Genomic DNA, 19394 nt, shown 5'->3' with positions numbered 1-19394 from the left:
TAAAGTTAACATGAAATACTGACATCGCTTGAATAAAATTTTAGGATTTAATATTCAGAACAAGTAATCAGAACACCAGAGTCACAGAAGAGATTTCCTAAAAGGAAATGGTTCATAGTGATAACATTTCTTTACACAGTAAAGGTTTTCCTTTTTCTCCAGATAACTCCTAGCTTTCTAGATATTATTTTATCTTATTAATTTTCGTAACTGATTCATACTTATAAGTGAATGTGTGAATATTCTTTATTTAAACCAAGTAGCCTTGATAGAACATTTGTACTAAATATACATCTTAGGGACACGGATACTTTAGATATGTGATGGCTGTAAGTGAATACATGCAAAAGTACAGATTGCTCGAAGAGCTAATGCAATCTACTGTGAGCCATCAAAGTCAACTTTTCTCAGGGAAAGAGAATAGAAAAAGAAAAAATTAGTTGAAAAGTTTGGTAGGTGTGGCCAGTTAGCATAAATTAAAGAAGTAAATAAAAAATCCAAATGAATGTGGTAGCGATCTATAAAAAAGCAACAGAATTGCAACGAAGGCTTCAGCTATGCACGTACACTGGATTTGATCCTTGGGCTTGGAACAGTTTTCAGTTCTGCATAGGTCTCCTTTGCACAACTTATTCCCATGTTAGTCACAGAACCAGATAATTTTCCAATACAGATGAGCATAAATGTGCTTTTGTAACATAACATAGCTTGCCATTTAAAACCAAAGAATTCAAAAGCTTTAACAAGGAAGAATATGCAAAGATGTAGCAGTAATTCCTCCTATCTGAGACATCAAAAGAAGCAAAGAACTTGGATGCCTGTGAAGTGTTTCAGTAGGATTCCCTTCTGTTGTAAGGGAAAATCTTTAAAGATTCATAGACTTTCCCTTATGAAAACATTTCTCCATATGTGATATAAAAATATAATTCAAATATAATGGAAATGTACAGCAGGTGACATGAACTTTCTGCTTAGCAAAAAGAGAATTAAAAAATTTCACTTTCTTTTGCATTTTGAATATTCTCACATCTTTTCCTCATCAGCATCTTTCATTTGTATATTTTTACACACTTCACGGCATATATGTTCTAAAAGATTTTGTTTGCTTTTAGCACTAAGTAAAATGAATATAGTGTTTCCCTAATTTAATCTTCTTGTCTGATGCAATATATCAAATCTGATTTATGTCTATAGCTAATGCTCAGTAGGAAATTGGTCCATTGAGTTATAAATTTCAATATTTTGTTGCAAGTAATGGAATCTATAAAAGAAATCACATTTCACTCCAGCATTTTATGGTTTGTCACCAGCAAATGTCAAAAAGGCACAAATGTTAAGCATTTAAAGTTTGGAACAGCTAAATCTTCATAACTTCTCATCTTAAAACAAACAAACAAACAACAAAAAAAAAGGATTTGTAGAAGTCTAATGAACTGTTAGGATTGAAAACTGAAAATTATCAAACTCTAGATTTACAATCCTACTTTAGTTTTGCACAAGAATAAATTCCATTACTCCTAAAACATAGATGGGCCAACTACAATAATGTGTAGGAAATAGAATTTCCGACACTGGCCTAAAAACAAGTGAATAAATTTTGCTCAAGCATTTAAATAAAACATGTCTGACTTGAGTTTAAAATTAGAAATGTTCTCCTGAATATTTGAAAGCTATTCTTACTGTGTTCAATATCTGAGGATGATAGCTATCATTCCTATTCACTAGAGCTTTATCTACCACACTGCATTGCAGAAGACTGTTAATTTAGTTTTTGGTATATTTTGTTTGTTTGTTTTGTTCTTTCCCTGAATAGAATGTAGCAGTGAAACTGACTTTCCTAGGAGACTAAAGCCTATTACTAACACACTGTAGATAATTTTGTAAGTATTAGAATCATTTTGAACTTTGAAGGATTTCTGTTATCTTCTGTGGCTCTAGTTATAATGAACTTGATATATTTTCCTAAACAATGTGGTTTGTCATGTATAGCAAAAAGGGTTGGGGTGTAAAGTTTATAAACATTGAAAATTCCAGTGACATTGGAAGGCTGGGAACAAATCTTTGGAATTCCTGGCACGTGGATTCATGCTCCTTCTTATAAATGAGAAAAATAAGAATCATAGAATCATAGAGTTGCTCAGGTTGGAGAAGAATTTAAAGATCACTTAAACATGACTAGGAAAACAAATGTGAAATAGTGTTCCATAATGATGTAATTGTGAATTACTGTTAGAATGAAAAACCAAATTCTTACACCTTGTTTTATTCAGTTTGGCACTACTCTGGATGACAAGTTTTGCGGATCATAAAAGCAAAGGGAAAAATCATGCAGCATCTAAATGCTGAAAGCTTTACTGAAGATGGCTGGTTTTTTTTGTTTGTTTGTTTGTTTGTTTGTTTTTATTGTTTGTTTGTTTATTTCTCTAAATACCAGATCGAGTATTTCAGGTAAAGTAAGAATTTATTTTAACTTTAGAACCTATTTTGCAGTCTTTATTTCAGACTTGACATGAAGAAAAAGGACAGAGTGGGAAGAAGATTTCACGCTGAATTGCATCTGGAGAAATTTTCCCCCAAGTCTGAAGAGATATTACAAGAAAACAACAACAAAACAAAAAGCAACCAAACACCAAGAAGACAATTACATTTGTTTCTTTTTTCTTTCTAAATTTCTATTTTTATTGTCAGGCAAATGTATTGTCAGCAAATACCCAATAGAAACTACTGAAATTGCGTAAAAAACAAGTCACAGGACTGTGATCACTGCAGTACAGTTTCCAGGCAAAGACCTCTACCATACTCAGAATTATTAAGTAATTGACACAGCTGGTACATTCATAGCTAGCATCTGACACCACGTCTTTTCAAAATTCCCATAGCTCAATCTCATCACGAAGCATAGGTGGGTGAACTACAGTAGTACTACTGAGATACTATCGCTACATTACTGAAAATTCTGCAGCACCAGCAAAATTATTTTACCAAAAGACCCCACTAAAGTTTGCTACTAAAAATAATGGAGCACTAGAGGAAAACAATGGAGGGATGGGAGATATGTCAGCAAACCCAAAGCTCTTGTGAGGAACAGACAAAGGAAAGGTAAAATTTGGGACACTTCTTTTATGACAGTATGTTATTTTGATTCTAGAAAAAGTGGGAGAAGGTTAGCATTGAAATCATACCAATTAACCAAAGAAGTTCTAATACATTTTCTTTCTTTTAATTGTTCATTTGGGAGGGCTGAGTGTTGGAAAGAAAGGATGCCTCCTTCTCTAATTTTGGTCTGTCAACAAAAGTTTCCCAGCTGTACTGAATCATGAAAGCACAGGCTTGAAATTAGAGCATTTCCCATGAGCTTAAATGGGAAATTAGAGCATTTCCCATGAGCTTCCCATTATATAAGAGAAAAATTTTGGATATGCTGTACAAAAAACAGCTGTGAAAGCCAATAAATTGGCATTAGACATTAATTGAGCTTTTCTACTCTGGCCTTTCTTCCTGATACTGAACCAGTTATATATCTAGAATAGTAATACCAAATCTATTGTAATTGCCTGTTTGTTTGTTTGTTTGTTTGTTTGTTTGTTTTCATGAACACTTTCATTTATTTGCAAAAATTGAGTTGTTAGTTGTAGTTGTAGTACTCCCACAGTTCTCATTACCTCAAAACTAAGGAAGTTTGAGTGCATGCAGAACTGACCTGAATCAAGGCAATATCAGGGCTGGAGAGCCAAGGGGTGTTGGGCAGGTGGCTCTGCAACCATTGCTGTGATAGCAGAACTCTAAGGAAAGTGCATCTTATGCAGGGAGACAGATTTGCTAAGAGGGCTGTAGCCCAGGGAGATCTGAGAAATACACTGTGCAGGAAATCAAGAAGAGAGTGAAAGCAGATCATTTATAAAAGAGCCTGACTGAGCAATCTAGTCCAATTACCTGCACTGCGCTACCGTTGTCACTGGGGTTCCAGGGGAGAGCACATTCATTTGTCAGTTCCACTGGACCACATCTCAAGGCAAATGGACATTGCATCAAATGCACCTCTTGGCTGTTGGCTAGCCACCTGCTTTCCAATGCATCTCAATCACGAGGGTAAATATTCAGGACTATGCAGGCAGCTCTCCATCATCCTATTTCTAACCTTTTGTCAAAGCACCTGCATGCAGGCGGTAGTTCACTTGCTTTGGTTCTTCCCCAGAAGGTTGCTCTCAATTACAGGTATTTGCGTTTGAAGTAGGAGAGAGTGCTCCTGTTGGGGCTCCAAGGGGTGTGGGTCCCGGAGCGGGTCAGAGCACTGCCAGTTGGGCGTGAACTGGAGCGCGGCAGGGTGGCGTAGGCAGAGGGAGAGGTAGAGCGGGGCAGGGTGTTGTAGGCTGAGCGGGACAAGGTGTTGAAGGATCGAGACAAGGAACTATAGGGAGGGCCTGAGAGTGTGTTGTAGGAGCCGCGGGAGAAGGGAATGTAGCCTGAGCGCCCCGTGAGGTTCCATGTTGAGCGGGAAGTTGGAGGCCACACGGAGAGGGAGCCTGAGCGAGTGGTGGTGGTGGTGTTACAGGAAGGGCCCCATTGAGGGCCACAGACTGAGCGAGACCCTGGGGTGCAAACGACCCGGGAGATGGAGTGAGAGGCAGGGTTGCAGAGGGAGCGGGCAGTGGCGGCTGCCAGAGGCTGAGGAGTTGGGGGGGACGTGTAGCAGGTGGCCGATGAGTCTTCGGGGCAAGGGGCAGGTGAGCTTGCAGAGCGGACTCCTGTAGCTCCCACTGAGATGGAGGCAGGGGAGCACAGTGAGTGGGCTGCCGGGGGTCCCACAGGACGGGAGGCTGGGGAGCACAGTGAATGGGCTGCTGGGGGTCCCACAGGGCGGGGAGCTGGAGAGCCAGCCAGGTGCAGCCCTGCAGGGGTAGAGCTACGTGCAGCACGGGGCAATGGGGAAGCTGCAGGGCAAGGGGCTGGGGAGCACACAGCATGGGCTACTGGGGTGCTCAGGGGCTGCGGTGGTAGAGGGGCCATTGAGCTGCAGAGAGGCTGGGCAATGGGAGAGGGTGCAGAGCCACAAACAACATGAGAGAGGGAGGCCGCAGGCACTGAAATGGCTGCGGGTGGTGGCATGGAACTGCTGACAGCATGAGCGACTGGAGGGCACACAGGGTGTGATGACAGGTGGGTGGGAATCCCTTGGGTTGCTGTGGTAGGACTGGAGCCAGCCATGAAGTGGGTCAGCAGGGCACTCACCGCATTGTTTGCTGGGACAGAGACAGAATAAGGCATGGGCCCCCCTCCGCCTCCAGGCTGGTGTGTAGGAGCAGACCCTGTTTCAAACACCACATGAGGCACAGGGGGGCCTGCAGGGTTGGATGTTGTGACAGGCATCGAGCTGTACACGGTTGGAGGCATCTGGGTACACGTAGCAGGAGGCACAGTCTCGCATATAACACGAAAGCCAGGATCACACCCAGGATCAAATATAGCGTTGAAGTTTGGGTTGAAGCCTGGATTGCCAATGGAGTTGCATAAGGGGTGGCCTGCAGGAAGGTACACGAAGTCGAAAACAGGTGGCCCCCCAGGGTTGCAGTTTGGGTTGTACACAGGGATACATATGTATTCACATGTGGAATTGAGTCCAGGGTCCCCTGCAGGGGCCACCCCAGAGCCATTAACAGGCAGGGACCCGTTCTCACAGACTGGCACTGATCCATTCTGGTTCACAGGGAGGGAGCCATTCTGCCCCACATGGTTACACACTTCGGCCTTGGCACATCCTTTGCAGTAGGCAAACTTGTGGCATCCAAGGTTGGCTAGGAGCCGGTGGCTTCCCAGCCTGTATGGTGTGAACTCCACGATGGTCCGTGCCTGCTGATTGGAAGCCAGCGTTCCCAAACTGTACCAACAAGAGGGAAAGAATTAGGACCGTAGGAAGCTCAAAGACCTGAAGTGCTTGAAGATAACCTCGCATTATTAGCTCTGATTTGCTATGACCAGTTGCTCCCCAAAAGTCATTCTGAATAGAACAGTAGCCATTTCCTTCTGTCTCAAAATAGGATTGGTTACTTCTACCCATGGAAAACTCCCATAGTCAGTTCTGGAGCTGTAAGCCCATTCATTATACTTTCTGTGAATATGTAACTTTCTTAAATTCTTCAAAAACATAGTACCCTTCTACCTCAAAGATATATTTGCTCCTTCCCTTTTCCAGTCATCTGAGCTAGATCAGGGAGCTCTGTGGCATTGAGTTCATTATCATTCAGTGAGAAGAATTCCTAATTGCTTCTCCTTGAAACTAGTCATACTTCTGTCAGTTGTCCTTGTCATGAAGAGGAGCAATGCATATTAATGAACAGCTCCTCTTCCTAGGATGTTAGAGCATACTGGAAATCTGCAGTTTCCTCTGATTAACAGGTTGTGAACTTAGAATGCACATTGCTATTTTTCACTGTCTTTTTCTAATTGTTTACATATGTGATATGAGTTCATGAATATTTAGAGGAGTTCTTTGTAAACTCAGTGGTATTATAAGGGTTGGGGTACATAGCTAAAATTACTTATGAAGAAAACACTGCATTCCCCTTCAGATAGAAATTTTTAACTTGCACAGATTAAATCATAGTTAAGATGAAGCAGCAATATATATTACTAACTCTAAATACTCCATTCATTTCAAGAGGAGTGAAGTTTCTAATGGAGTCTCAAAGTAGTAAGGAGCATATAGTCCTGTTCAGGTCCTACACATCAAAAATGTAAGAACTGTCATCTTCCTCAAAAATCTGCTGACCTAAGTCAACTCTTAATATTACCCCAGTTTAAATAACTGATGATCTTACTCAATGGTCATTGGCTCTTTGAATAAACCACAGCCTTCTAAAGTCATTATGCAGTTCTTCATATCTTCCTGGAGTGGATTGCAGAAGGAGATCTCTGCTGTACATGGTACTTTCAGCCTGGGCTGGCTCAATAGCTAGTTAAAAGAAAAATATATATATATATATATATATTAATCGTAACAAAATTAGTATTAAGTTAAATAAATGAGAGCAAAAGCAGAGATTATTCCCCCTTCTTTCTCTAGACATCACTCTAAGTTAATATAAAATCACAGTGATCCTGCTAAAAAACAAAAGAATCAAGAAAGTTCTAAATTTTTCTGCATTATATGTAGGAAGTGGACAATAAAAATCCCTAAATGTTCCTTAGGTCACAAAGCTCACAATTAAAGTTCTTTACCTTAACAATAACTGGTGGCCTGTTAATCACGATATCCCTGCTCACCATCAGAACTTCTCCACACTCTGGATCTGAGACAGCAACCACTTTCATAATGTTGTGATCACTGAGGTAAGGTCCATATTGACTATATGATACACACAGTGGAATTTTTTTCACTGCAGAAAAAGATTATTGTTATTATTATTAATAATAATGATAATAATTTGGCTAATATTTGTACTTTCCTTTCTCATAAAGTTTAAGTAGCAATGACAATAGTTTAATTAAAAATTAAGTTGTTGCAGCATTTTTGAAATCAGACATAAATTTTCCTGGCTTAGGATGATACATTGCTGCTTTCAACGTATAGCTGCACTCTTTTTAATTACTATAACTATACTAGTGCAGTTACAAGGAAATGTTTTTTCTTATTTAAATTTTGGAACTTTAATTCCAATGTAATTCTTAAAGCAGTAATTGGAATATAGGCAAATTAGAGATTGATAAAGGAGAATATAAATATCAGGAACAAAACTTCTTATAGTGATAAGTGATAAGTGACTTAAGTAAAAGAGTTTTTCTTCATTGTAAAAAAAAGAAGAGATAACTGTTGAAACAACTGTTTATGCTGTGACATAAATTTGCACTCCCCAGCACCCAGCGTGTCTGGAAATAATCAAGTCAGTGCTCAAATTACATGTTTTACTCTGGCTAATATCTTCTGGCCAAAGGAAATCAATTGCTTTTAGAATCATAAAATCATAGAATACCTTAGGTTGGAATGGACCTCAAATATCATCAAGATCCAAGTCCCCGTTTATGATAAACCTATTATAAACGCAACATCTTCATTTTTTGTGTTGAATATATTATCTAGATTTGAACTTAAAACATTTTTAAATGATCATCAGTATCTTTAAACCTTGAGAAATTAGGCAAAGACTACAATTAGCCTGTTACTCTAGCCTGTTACTCTATATGTAGTAGTGATTCATAATTGATTGCTCTAAAGACAATTTGGCTGTCAGTATTTAACGTCATATTAATTTCATTTCTCACCAGCGTTAAGAAGTCTCCACTAATCCTAAAAGGACGCTATCTGTCTCTAGAAAAGAAGAGAGGACAAAAGAACAGTAGACAAATCCACCTTCTTACCTTCCCTTGGACCTAATGCAACGGTCACACTGTCTTTCCAAAACTGATCCATTGGGCAACCATTGTATGTTATTATCTGTGCACACAAATTAAACTTAAGGTTTTTGGGTTCACTACGCAAATTTTCAAGCAGCCAGTGCAGTTGGACATCTTCACCATACATTGGGCAGTTAGCCATCTTTAGTCTTGTGTTAATACCGCTATCACTCAAAAATGGGTTTTTCAGAGATGATAACTCTCTGTCTATATGACAGTTGGAAGCATTGCAGTACCCTGGGTGAATTCTTCTGTAAGCTCGGTAATAGGCTTCTTTGCTTTTCACAGAACCTGTTGACAGATATATGATAATGAGTCTACTGGAAGTCATATCTGCCTAAATAATAAATATAATTAAATGTATTCCTTCTCTTTCCTGAAACATAATGTAGTGGTCTGGCACAGAAAAAAATGCAACAGAAAGTGAAACCACAAAATACAGTAGTCTGAATTCACAGAAGTGTTGAGGGCTGCTCCGAAAGTAATGCTTCCTGTTTTATGATGTTAGCCCACAATGTCGGAGGTGAATGTTGGTGGCATGGAGTAGAGGTTGAACCTTCCCACCAATATCCTGTTATATTTTGTTGCCGTGTGAGAGATGGCAGCTGAGGGGCAGTCCAACAAAATGGTATATGATGTGGAAGTGCGTGTGAAGCAAAGGTGCGTCACTGAATTTCTCAATGCAGAAAAAAATGGTACCCATTGATATTCAGTGTTTATGGAGAACAAACAGTGGATATGTGCACAGTGAGGTGGTGGGGGCATGTTTCAACAGTAACGACAACAATGTGAAATTCAAGCCATATTCATACAGCCATGCATATTCTTACAAGTGTGGCATGCGGGGTCTTGTTCATTGATGGTGAAAATGCATAGCTAATGGTGGTGACTATGTTGAAAAGCAGTGTTTTGCAGCTGAGGACTTGCTCTCTCAAACAGTGTTATTATGCTCTTTGTATCTGTTGTAATTTCCATGGAAATAAATAGAAGGCATTACTTCTGGAATGGCCTATATAAATATTTCAGAAAAAATCGTAATATGTATTATACTTTCATTCACTACATTTCAAAATGGCAATGTAAATCTCAAAATGCAGAGTGCAAAATTCAAAGGTTATCTCTTTGTAAGTGGTACAGTAAGTATGAAATGCTACCATCTCTCTCAAAACATGAAATACACAATTCCAATAAAGACATTATCAAGTGTGGTTTCTTGTTCCTTTCTCATAAAACAAAACTTGTGCTTTTACAATCATATCTGCTCTACATTCCTGTCAGCAATTTTGCTGGTTGAACTCTTCCCTACAATTGGAAAATGAAAATCAGTAATCAGTGGACAAAAAGTATTAACAGTAGGACACCATTATAATACATGAATTTAGAATGGGTGTAATTCCTGATAGAGGTAGTACAAGAGGCAACAAGGAATAAGTTAATCCTGGTGTTAAAAGAATTTAAGTCATTTAGATAATCTAAAATCCGCTAATATTCAAAATTAGAATACAGGTGAGACCAAAGCATGTGCACAAGAGCAATGGGATTAAATTAAAGCAACTGCTATTTGTTTTGTTTTATTCATCTAAATATGCTTAGATATTATATGAAGAGAAAGACACCTTCCACTTTCTCAATAAGTTAATAAATAAATAAATAGTTTTAGATAGCTCTACTCATTTTAACACAGTACAAATTACACTGGTAATTTTGTTTGAATAGCATTATAAATATCCTCTAACCCCATTAATGACCTTTCATCATACCTAGCTCATACTTGTAATTCCCGGTGATATCTTCAAATTGCTCACTGCCAACACTCTTTGTGATTAGTTGTTGTCCACATGGCCAAGCGTCACAGAAAACTTTTGTTTTTTTGGCATTATTTTGAGAAAGCCATCCAGCATAGTTTGAGTTCAGCCGAGAAAACATGGAATGACCATCATAGTCCAAGTCCAGGTCTCCTTCTCTGATGCTTCGAACCCAAGTAGGACCACTGCAAGCTGAGCCTAAGCCAGCAAATAGAAATATTATAACAGGATGTAACTTGAGTTGTACAAAAACTCAGAAATACAAGCTGATGGAAAGCTGACAATTATATCAAATTTTCAGTTACCTCTGCCTGTTTCCAAAGGTGTGGGATCCAGACACTGCCAATCACCACAGCATTGATTTAGATCTCTACGAGCCATCCAAGATTCATTCCAACAGTGGTACCGCCTGTAGAATGTAGGAACACAGAATTAAAAACATCTCTAGGGTCATTATTTTCAATGTTTTGCTATGGAGGAAAACCATATCAGAGAGAATCTTTTAAGCAACTTAACAGTTCTGCCTTAACACTATTAATGACATCAGGGGACAAGAGTTATTTGTTTTTCTTTATATACCTAAGAATGAAAATCTGTACCAAGAACCTGCAGATCTGCTTGCAAAACAATCTTTTTATAGCCCTTTTCCTTTTTTCTTGTCTTTTTTTCTTTTTATAATGTAGCAGCATAGTTCTTTTGTTTAATTAGTCTATTCTCCTATTGTTTTCTGTCTGATTCTAGAGAGAAAAAGCACACCCTGTCCTAGACTTTTTAATAGATTAACAAAGAATAAATCCTTAAGATTTAACTGCTAAAATGGGATCCTCACTACTTTGGCATTTCAGTTTGATCTTGTCTTTTTCACATGCGAAAGGTCAAAAATAAAAAACCCACTAAACGTTCTTATGGATAAAACTTAGATACAAGCAAAATTCTAGTGCAGTTAAACTATGAACATGCAGGCCAAGGGTGGAAAGAAATTCTGTTGTATTGAATGATTATGTCATAGTTACATGAACATGAATCAAAACATTAACAAGAATGAAGCAATCCACAATAGGAAACCTCAGAAAGACAACTTAAATCTCAACTAAGTGATTGCGACTAAAGATTACAATTTCCGTTTCATGATCTCCTTCGTATTTTTACGGCTACTAAGAGAGATGGCTTCTTGTTTCAGCTGAAAGTATAAGCAAGTAGCATCAATTCTCAAAAGTGTATCTCTTCAGTACACTTTTGATATGCATTGATAGGAAATGATCAGCTATGCCACATCAAAGAAATAGATACTCTGAACTGGTTGATTTACACTAGTCTTTCTATCACTTAGATTTTGACAAAACCAAAGGAGCTCATTATTTATTTCTTGCTTACCATAGCTTGTCCTTGCCACAGAGATTTTTTCCTGTACAGTCAAAAATCTCATTGATACCAAGAGGATTCTCATTTGAGCATGGAAAACAGAAGTTTGTGACAACACGACTTGGAATTCCCAAACACCTCATCACTGTAAGGAAAAAAGTTTTCATAAGTCATTATAAGTAGTAATGCCTTTACTTATTTCATAAATGTTTTTCCCATATTCTACTTTGCCATCATATAAACACAATACATAGGAGGTAATATTTGTGATGTAGTGATTCTGTTTTCAAAACTTCTTTTTAGTGTCTGAAAAGTAATTTGAAAAGAGCCTACCAGGAAGGAATGGCTTATTACCCTTCCATATAAAAAATGAACAAAACAAGCAAACAAACAAAACAAAACAAAACAAAACAAAAAACACCAGACTGCTTTAAATTCAGAAATAATTTCAGATCCTGCATTAATAAAACACCAGTTAAAAATTTCCATACCTATGGCAAACAGAGTGTATTGTTTATAGATTTGTCTGTAGAGCATCAACCTAGTTTTCATCATTGTAGAAACAGGTTCAGTAACCAGATAGTGTAATGTTTTGGGTTTTTTTTCATCTTTATCTTATAGTTCACCGTTACCTCCTCCTTTGTAGCATAAGAAGACTGTAGCTTACTGCTTTCATGTTTTGTAGGAGGCAGTGCTAGAGGTCTTATTCTTGTTCATAATTTGTGTTTTTAGTCATCCCTCAAACCTCTTTGAAGGATAAATTTTTGCTTCCATGAAGCTGTATTTGCTCCATGTTCTAATAAAAGATACAGTAGTGAGTTACTTTGCATAAGGGTCCAAGAAAAGACAGTATCACTTTTTTTAGTCTTCACAGTTTATACGAAAGCAGCAGGTTGATAATAAACACTACGAAGGCATCCATTCCATATCAAAGGAAGAAAAAATACTCAATTTCATTTTTAGTAAAACGCTTATGAATAGTATGCTTGCAGTAGTTTTGGGGATCAGAGTTTTCTGATCCCAGTTTTCTTTCTCCCATTTTGGATAGATAGGTAAAAGCAGGCTGAAAAATACCTGTGCACATTACAGAAGCGAGAGATCCACAGTACCCATATCTGACAGGTCTGCATCTACCATTGTACCACTGCTGAAGAATAGGGACGCTTCCATTCCAGGAAAATGGTTTTGTTCCTTTCAGGTAATCATTATTTTCTGGAATCTTCATGATACTGTTAGTGGTATGGCTGCTTATCTAGAGAGAGAAAAGAAAAGCAATCTTTTCAAATACTGGGTGATCTCTTCACACTGTAAGCATCTCACAGAAATATCAAAGATCAATGTTACAAGTTAATTTTTCCTGTACATCTAAGCACAAAAAAAGAACTTTCCTTACTGTGTTAGATTATAGTGCAATTTATCTATTAAAAAAATGCAGTGAGATCATATCTATTCAGAGATCTTGCACCACTAGTTCTTACCATGTGGTTTACCACCATGCTGACATGCACAGGATCATTGCGCCAACAATGGTCTCGATCAGAACCATGATGATAACTTGCACCCATGTCTAAAATCTTCAAGCAGATGTCCAGAATCCCATCTTCAAACTGCCAAAAGATAAGACAGACATGGCATTCTAACATTGAAAAGGTATCTTTCTGGTCAGTACTGCAGTCTTTGCCTTCTCGTCTCCAGTGTCATCTTCTAAACTCAAATACTTGAAGGAATTTCAAGTACAATCTCTTTTAAAAATCATATTATTTTTGCTTATTTTTAACTAATCTACTAATTTTTAACTAATTAACTAATATTTTTAAATAATGGAATCATTTTTCATTCATATGCACAATTTTCTGCTTCTCTTTTTCCAAGGCATCCTTGCAGTTGTTTTGGCTATAGCAACATTCTTAGAAGTTTTGTTCCACTCTTGTATATTCTGGACTCATCCTAACAACATTTTGCACACAATATAGCATATATATCTGAAAAACCATAGATAACACTTCATTTGTACATATATGGATGGCTGCTTCTGAACAAATCTTAAAAATGTACCTGTCCAAAGTGCCATGGTCTAGAGGTAATATGCTTATGAACTCCTTCATACAGTATGCCATGTTCATTGAGAATATATTCTTCTCTTTGGGCCTGATTGTCCAGGTATACAGGGTCATCTGGAAAAGATGCAATAGGTTCTTTTTTAGCTCTTCTATATCTATTTCACTGGAAGTTCTTTCTTTTCCTATTTGTTTTAAACATATACTTTAAATCCTGTTCAATTCATTTTTATTTACTTCTTTATTTTCCCTTTATTAGGTGTCACTCTTCTGTGATACATCCAAATTACAGACTTGCAAATTTTCTTCATACTAAGCAGTTCTAGGAGTCAAGCACTGTGCAGTTAGAGTTGGGTATCTAATTCTGATCAAATCAATGGACAATGTAAATATTAGCCATGTATATATTTTGGCACAGTTCTACAAATTCTATGGGTTGTTGCCACTCAGACTGGACTTACAGAATTTCATTCGTATTTGTATTGTATTATTGTGTGGTGATATCACAGAATTCAGAGAATCACAGAGTGGATGAGATTGCAAGGGACCTCTGGGGAGTATCTGGACCAACTCTCTGCTTAACAAGGGTCAAGTAGAGCTGGTTACCTAAAACTGTGTCTAGATGGCTTTTGAATATCTCTGAGGAGGGAGACTTTACACCCTATCTGGGCAACCTATGTCAATGCTCCAGTCACCTGCACAGTAAAAAAGGTAAAAAGTAAAAAAGGTAAAAAAGGTAAAAAGTAAAAAATGTACACATTGCCTCTTTTCCTGCCAAGCTATCATAAAAGTGGAGAAAACAAAATTATACTACATCTCTGATGCCACTAAGAAGCTAAATCAAAACACTGGCTTGAGACAACTTTGAAGATTCAGAAGAGAAACAAACAAACAACCAAACAAAAACTACAGCAAAGTAAATTGCTCTGTTTCCTATGCTTTCTGTGACTTTATCTCTTATTCACCACTTAAGTAATTCGTATTTTCAACATTTTTACTTAGCACTAGCATTTTTCTTAAAACTACCTCAGTATCACAGGATTTCTCACCTGCGCACCAAGGGTTAAAAAGGACATAAAAATCTCCAAGACATCGCTGGTATGTGTGACCACAAGAAGTGATTTGCATGTTGAGAATGTAACGGCCAATGCAGGCATTGGAGGGAGGAAACACACTGATGTTGATGCATTTTGGCTGGTGAGTTTTGTAGGAAGCACTCCAGCAAGTCTGATCTAAACATCTACCCATTGGGAAGGTACATTTCGTCTCATTTGACTCGCAGGGTCTGAGGCCTTTTCAGGAAAATAAAAACAACTTCAATCAGGGTAAACAAAGCACATGTAAAAGACAAGTAATTTGTTTAGCATTCATTTGCAATGCAAAACTCCCAAGAGTGAACATCTTTTTCACTTGTTACTTTCATATAGAATGAGAAAACTTTACATGGTAGAAGTACTGCCTGAGCTAGAGGACAGTAGGCTGCTCACATAGAAGATGAATGAGCCGATAGTATTTATCACTGAAGACTATGGTAAATATTACTTAGCAGAATATGACTGAGAAAACCTACAGAGATTTTGGAAGTGACTACCTGTCTCCACGGTGAAAGTAGCCTGATCCACGGAGTCATCCCATTCCCGATTATGGAAACTTGCATAGAAATTAAAGGCTTGCCCTCTCCTTATTATCTGTCTGTCAGTTCCGAAGAAATGGGTGTTATGAATTTGGCAGTTGGAAGGACAGTTCAGGTTAACATCTCCAAGTTCAATGACTGCAAGATGGAGAAAGAAACATAAAGGAAAAAACTGACAAGTGAGGTGATCTGGTGATGACCTCATCACAGGATGAGGTTGAGATTGTGTGAAATGGGAGATAAAGATGAAAGAGATAATAGCTTTGATAAAAAAAAAAAAATCAGTAAAGAGTTTGTTCAAATTTCAGCAACACTGCAAAACTATGTAATGAGATACACAATCATAAAAGTATCCTTAGAAGTTCACCGTTTCCTGTGCTTGCAGGTAGAAACTTGTATAATGCTTTGATTTATAAAGCTGTGCTACAAGTTTCACTTCTTTTCCATAGCACCTCTGTACTTTATAAATAACTTATGTCAAAGGACACTTTTTGTATCTCTACTCAAAAGATTGGTTTTGTATTGTAGTAGTCTCACTAAATGACAATATCCTGTCTTCTAAAATAATTATATTTCGACCACAGCTAAGTAGGAAACTTTTTTTGCATGCCATCAGTTGAGAGTTGGCATTTATACAAATAATAAAATAATAAAGTAAACTGAATAAATGAAAATCAGAAATGCATGTGTTTGAAAGCTTAAATGGCATTCCAAATCAATTATGAAAAAAAATATGAATAAATATCACCCTCGAGTTTCAAATAATATTGAATGGGCATGCATATCTAACAATATTTTTCTGAATCATAAAAAGTTTGAATTTTATTACCCAAATTGAGATATCATTGAGGAAATGAATGGAGAAGGAGATATTCACAAATTATTATTTTTAAAAATTACTGACAGCCTGTCTCAAATGCTATGATTGCCTTGACAAAAATCTTGCATCGCCCACCTCAGGCATCCTGTCTGGATATCAGTCATTTTCTAGGTTTAATTATCATCTGGTGCCAGAAGGATGGGTGGCAACATTCATTTTTACTTATTTACATAGAACATGTTATTTTCAAAAATGCTTCAGTCTAATTGGAGACAAGGGGAGCCAAAAATTCTCAACAGTTTTGGAAATTGAGCTCACTGAACTACAAAGACTTGGATACTATTTTAATTCTGAAAGGTAAAGTTTGGTCTGCTGAACTTGCAGAACAACCAAACTAACTTCTCTAGCTTAACTGGGACTAAGTCAAACAGACTGTTGTTATGTAGGGGAAACTCATTTTTCCCACATGGAATCAAGGGTGTATTCACATACAAGAAGACTTAAAGCTAAGCCCATGGAACATGGGTACTTCTAACATAAGCCAGTGGGATTTCTCAGCATCACATCCTGAAGTAAGTCATAATTGAAATGAATTGGGGAAGGAAGATCTGGGGGAGAAAAAAAATATTTTTTTCCTTGAAACAAAATCATTAAATATTTCATTCACCACTGACTTTGATACTGAATTGGTCAATTAGCTCTTCAGCAAAGATCAACAGAGAAAGCAACATGGGCATTACCAAAGTGAAAGCATGCACACTATCCAAAACAAATGAGGAAAAAAAAAAGAAAAAAAAAAACACTTCAAAAAACCCCAAACAATGACAAAAAAACACCCACAGGGAAACACATTGCGTCATTATGGTGCATGAGTGCATCATACCTGCTGAACAAGAAAGAGTAATAGAATCACTGAAAATCTTGTATCTTAATGAGAGTTGTCTCATTAGCAAAGTGTTCTGGTTGAACAGAAAAGATTAGAAGTGCTTACAGCACACATGATGAATTCCTGTGGTCATGAATGCTGACTAAAAGAACCTAGTAGATCCTCACCCATCCTCTGGAGGATTTTATAGAACAAGACAACTACATTTCACTGACTCATGAATCCAGATAAACTGGAACATCAGGGAACTGAGATATTACATGTTTCCCAAGGATGCTGTCTAAAGTCAGCCCACAGGTTACTTATCAGAGTTAATTATCACGAATGGATCACAAAGGAGCCTTCTTTAGCAAAGTCAGCTCAGAGAAAATACTAAAGACTAATCAAATTCACTTCTCGTATGGGTTTTCGTTCTATGATAGAAACCCTACCTTTAATACCTGTCACCCAGCTCTCTCTATCAGTTCATATTTGGCACTAATTCCAGAAATTGTACTTCAGGTAAACTTTGTGAAATAGTTAATCCTAGCACAAGAGTACTGGAAACTAGAACGCTGTGTTTTATGCTGGAAGTAAAATACACTTTTTTTCATCCTCAGAGATGGCTGTTTCACTAGTTTTTCTCCATAACTTTTTCCTTTTTTTTTTTTTTTTAAAGAAGAGTTTCTATGTTTTGAAAAAGTGCTTGTTTTTTTTAATTATTATTATTATTTTTTCCTTCTTTTCCCAGCAGTTGCTCTTTTCTTTCTAAGTTCACAAATAAAAGAAGTCTAAACCATAGAAGTATTTTCTTGGCTTGATTCCATATAGCAGTAAGTACACTTTTTATTATATACCTACACCTGACTATTTAATTATTTCCATTCTCAGTCCTGAGTCAAGTGATAGTAAAGTTTTTAAGCACTCACCTTCCATTTTCCTTCTACATGTACTGGTATCTGAAGCGCAGCAGTGACAGAGGTACCTGCTCCTCAGCAAGAAGCACTGCAAAGTCCGTCTGATCTCCTCTGCGAACCAACCTAATTTCCTCTCAGTAACATTTATATTCACAACTAAAAGGCTGTCACACATATTGCATCAACAAAATACCAGTTTACAAAGAGGCTCCACCCATGTGTCTACTGATGCTCATAAATGATTCATTTTCACTTCCAGCATTATTAGGGAGAGTCCTGTGGCTGAAGGGAAGGAGAGATCTTTGTACCTCACCTGTAGCATGGAACTCTCAACATCTCACAACTGGGGGGGTCTCAAAAGTATTTCAAGGCCAGGGTGATTCTGAACACATTTCAGCACAAGCCGTTATTTTTAGCCATTCACAGTTCCTGTAAGTCTCAGCACCTAGTAGCCAGGTACCTTCAGACAACCATAGGAAAACAGTGAAGAATATTGGACTCAAGCAGAATTTAAACTCTCTTCATTAAACCTCCAGTGGACATTTTTATTATAATATAAGCAAAAATCTCAGCTTCCAGAAAGTCTGGGTACACTACCTCTAAGTGGAGATCACAGTATAATAAACGGTTACAAACTTTTCCAGCAAACTGTAAAAGAAACAGAGGAGCTTCATTAAATGTTTTTGAAATGGACATTAAAGTTTAATCCAAAAGTTACAGAATTTATTTACACTTTGTGCATATTTATGTGAAAGCACACAGACAGTTTCTCAGCTTTTTCCTTTACTCCTTTCTTCCCCAAAAGTTCTGAAAACCATTTGAGGCTTTCCAAAAGTTTCCGTGAACAGAAAACATTTACATATTTTGATACAAAGTAAATTGTTTTATTTACATCCCAGACATATTTAATACCAGAATACAAAACAACTACATGAGTGCTCTCTCTGCTTACTCAGTGGTGTGGACATCAGCTTGCAAACAGGAGAGATGGCTTCAAATTTCCTCTACTAAAATAAGAACGAGCATTTGTAACAATTGTCTCTTATCCTTCTTATGCCTTTTACTCAGAAAATTAAATCCATGAGATACCACTACAATCCCTCCAGATGATGTTATGCTGATTTGAATTTAAAACAAACAAACAAAGAACAATTACTTGATATATTATACGATATTCAATATGACAGAATGACTGAAGTTTGGTGATTTGGACAACTGCCTGGACTCTAGTCAGTTCCTTAAGAAATTGTACAATGAAACAGCCTAACTTACCATGAAACAACTTAGTAAGCATAACTTAAGCTCACGTATGGTGAAATAATTTCACAGAACCTATAGCAAAGAATCTGTGAACCAGCAGTGGTTCTGGACAGGAGTGGTTGAAATTGTTACGACTGATTCATTACTAAGTGAATATAATAGTCAATGTCCTCATATTTGAAATGTATAACATTTGGCAGCTATGATAATATATGTGAATGCTTAATATTTCTTTCATTAAACAGTACAGATCTCAAAAATGTTATAGCAATACCAAATATCTTTTT

The 19394-nt window shown here is 37.3% G+C and overlaps 1 protein-coding gene across 1 annotated transcript; it reads right to left on the bottom strand.

Moving 5' to 3' along the window:
- Positions 1-2442: 2442 nt before the first annotated feature.
- On the bottom strand, positions 2443-17967 carry LOC101749664 (protein-glutamine gamma-glutamyltransferase 5-like). The gene is made up of 13 exons (XM_015282441.3): positions 17860-17967; positions 15204-15383; positions 14662-14904; positions 13611-13729; positions 13034-13162; positions 12630-12807; positions 11568-11700; positions 10499-10602; positions 10149-10391; positions 8353-8679; positions 7216-7373; positions 6816-6949; positions 2443-5875 (listed from the first exon to the last, which is right to left on the bottom strand). The coding sequence occupies exons 1-13, from the start codon at positions 17864-17866 to the stop codon at positions 4210-4212; spliced, it is 3621 nt and encodes a 1206-aa protein (XP_015137927.2). The 5' UTR covers positions 17867-17967; the 3' UTR covers positions 2443-4209.
- Positions 17968-19394: the final 1427 nt, after the last annotated feature.

The sequence above is a fragment of the Gallus gallus genome, chromosome 2, assembly GCF_016699485.2.
Source record: "Gallus gallus isolate bGalGal1 chromosome 2, bGalGal1.mat.broiler.GRCg7b, whole genome shotgun sequence".
NCBI classification, from domain to species: Eukaryota; Metazoa; Chordata; class Aves; order Galliformes; family Phasianidae; genus Gallus; species Gallus gallus.
The sequence above is the reverse complement of the archived record's forward strand: the minus strand, read 5'-3'. Positions and strand labels throughout refer to the sequence as shown.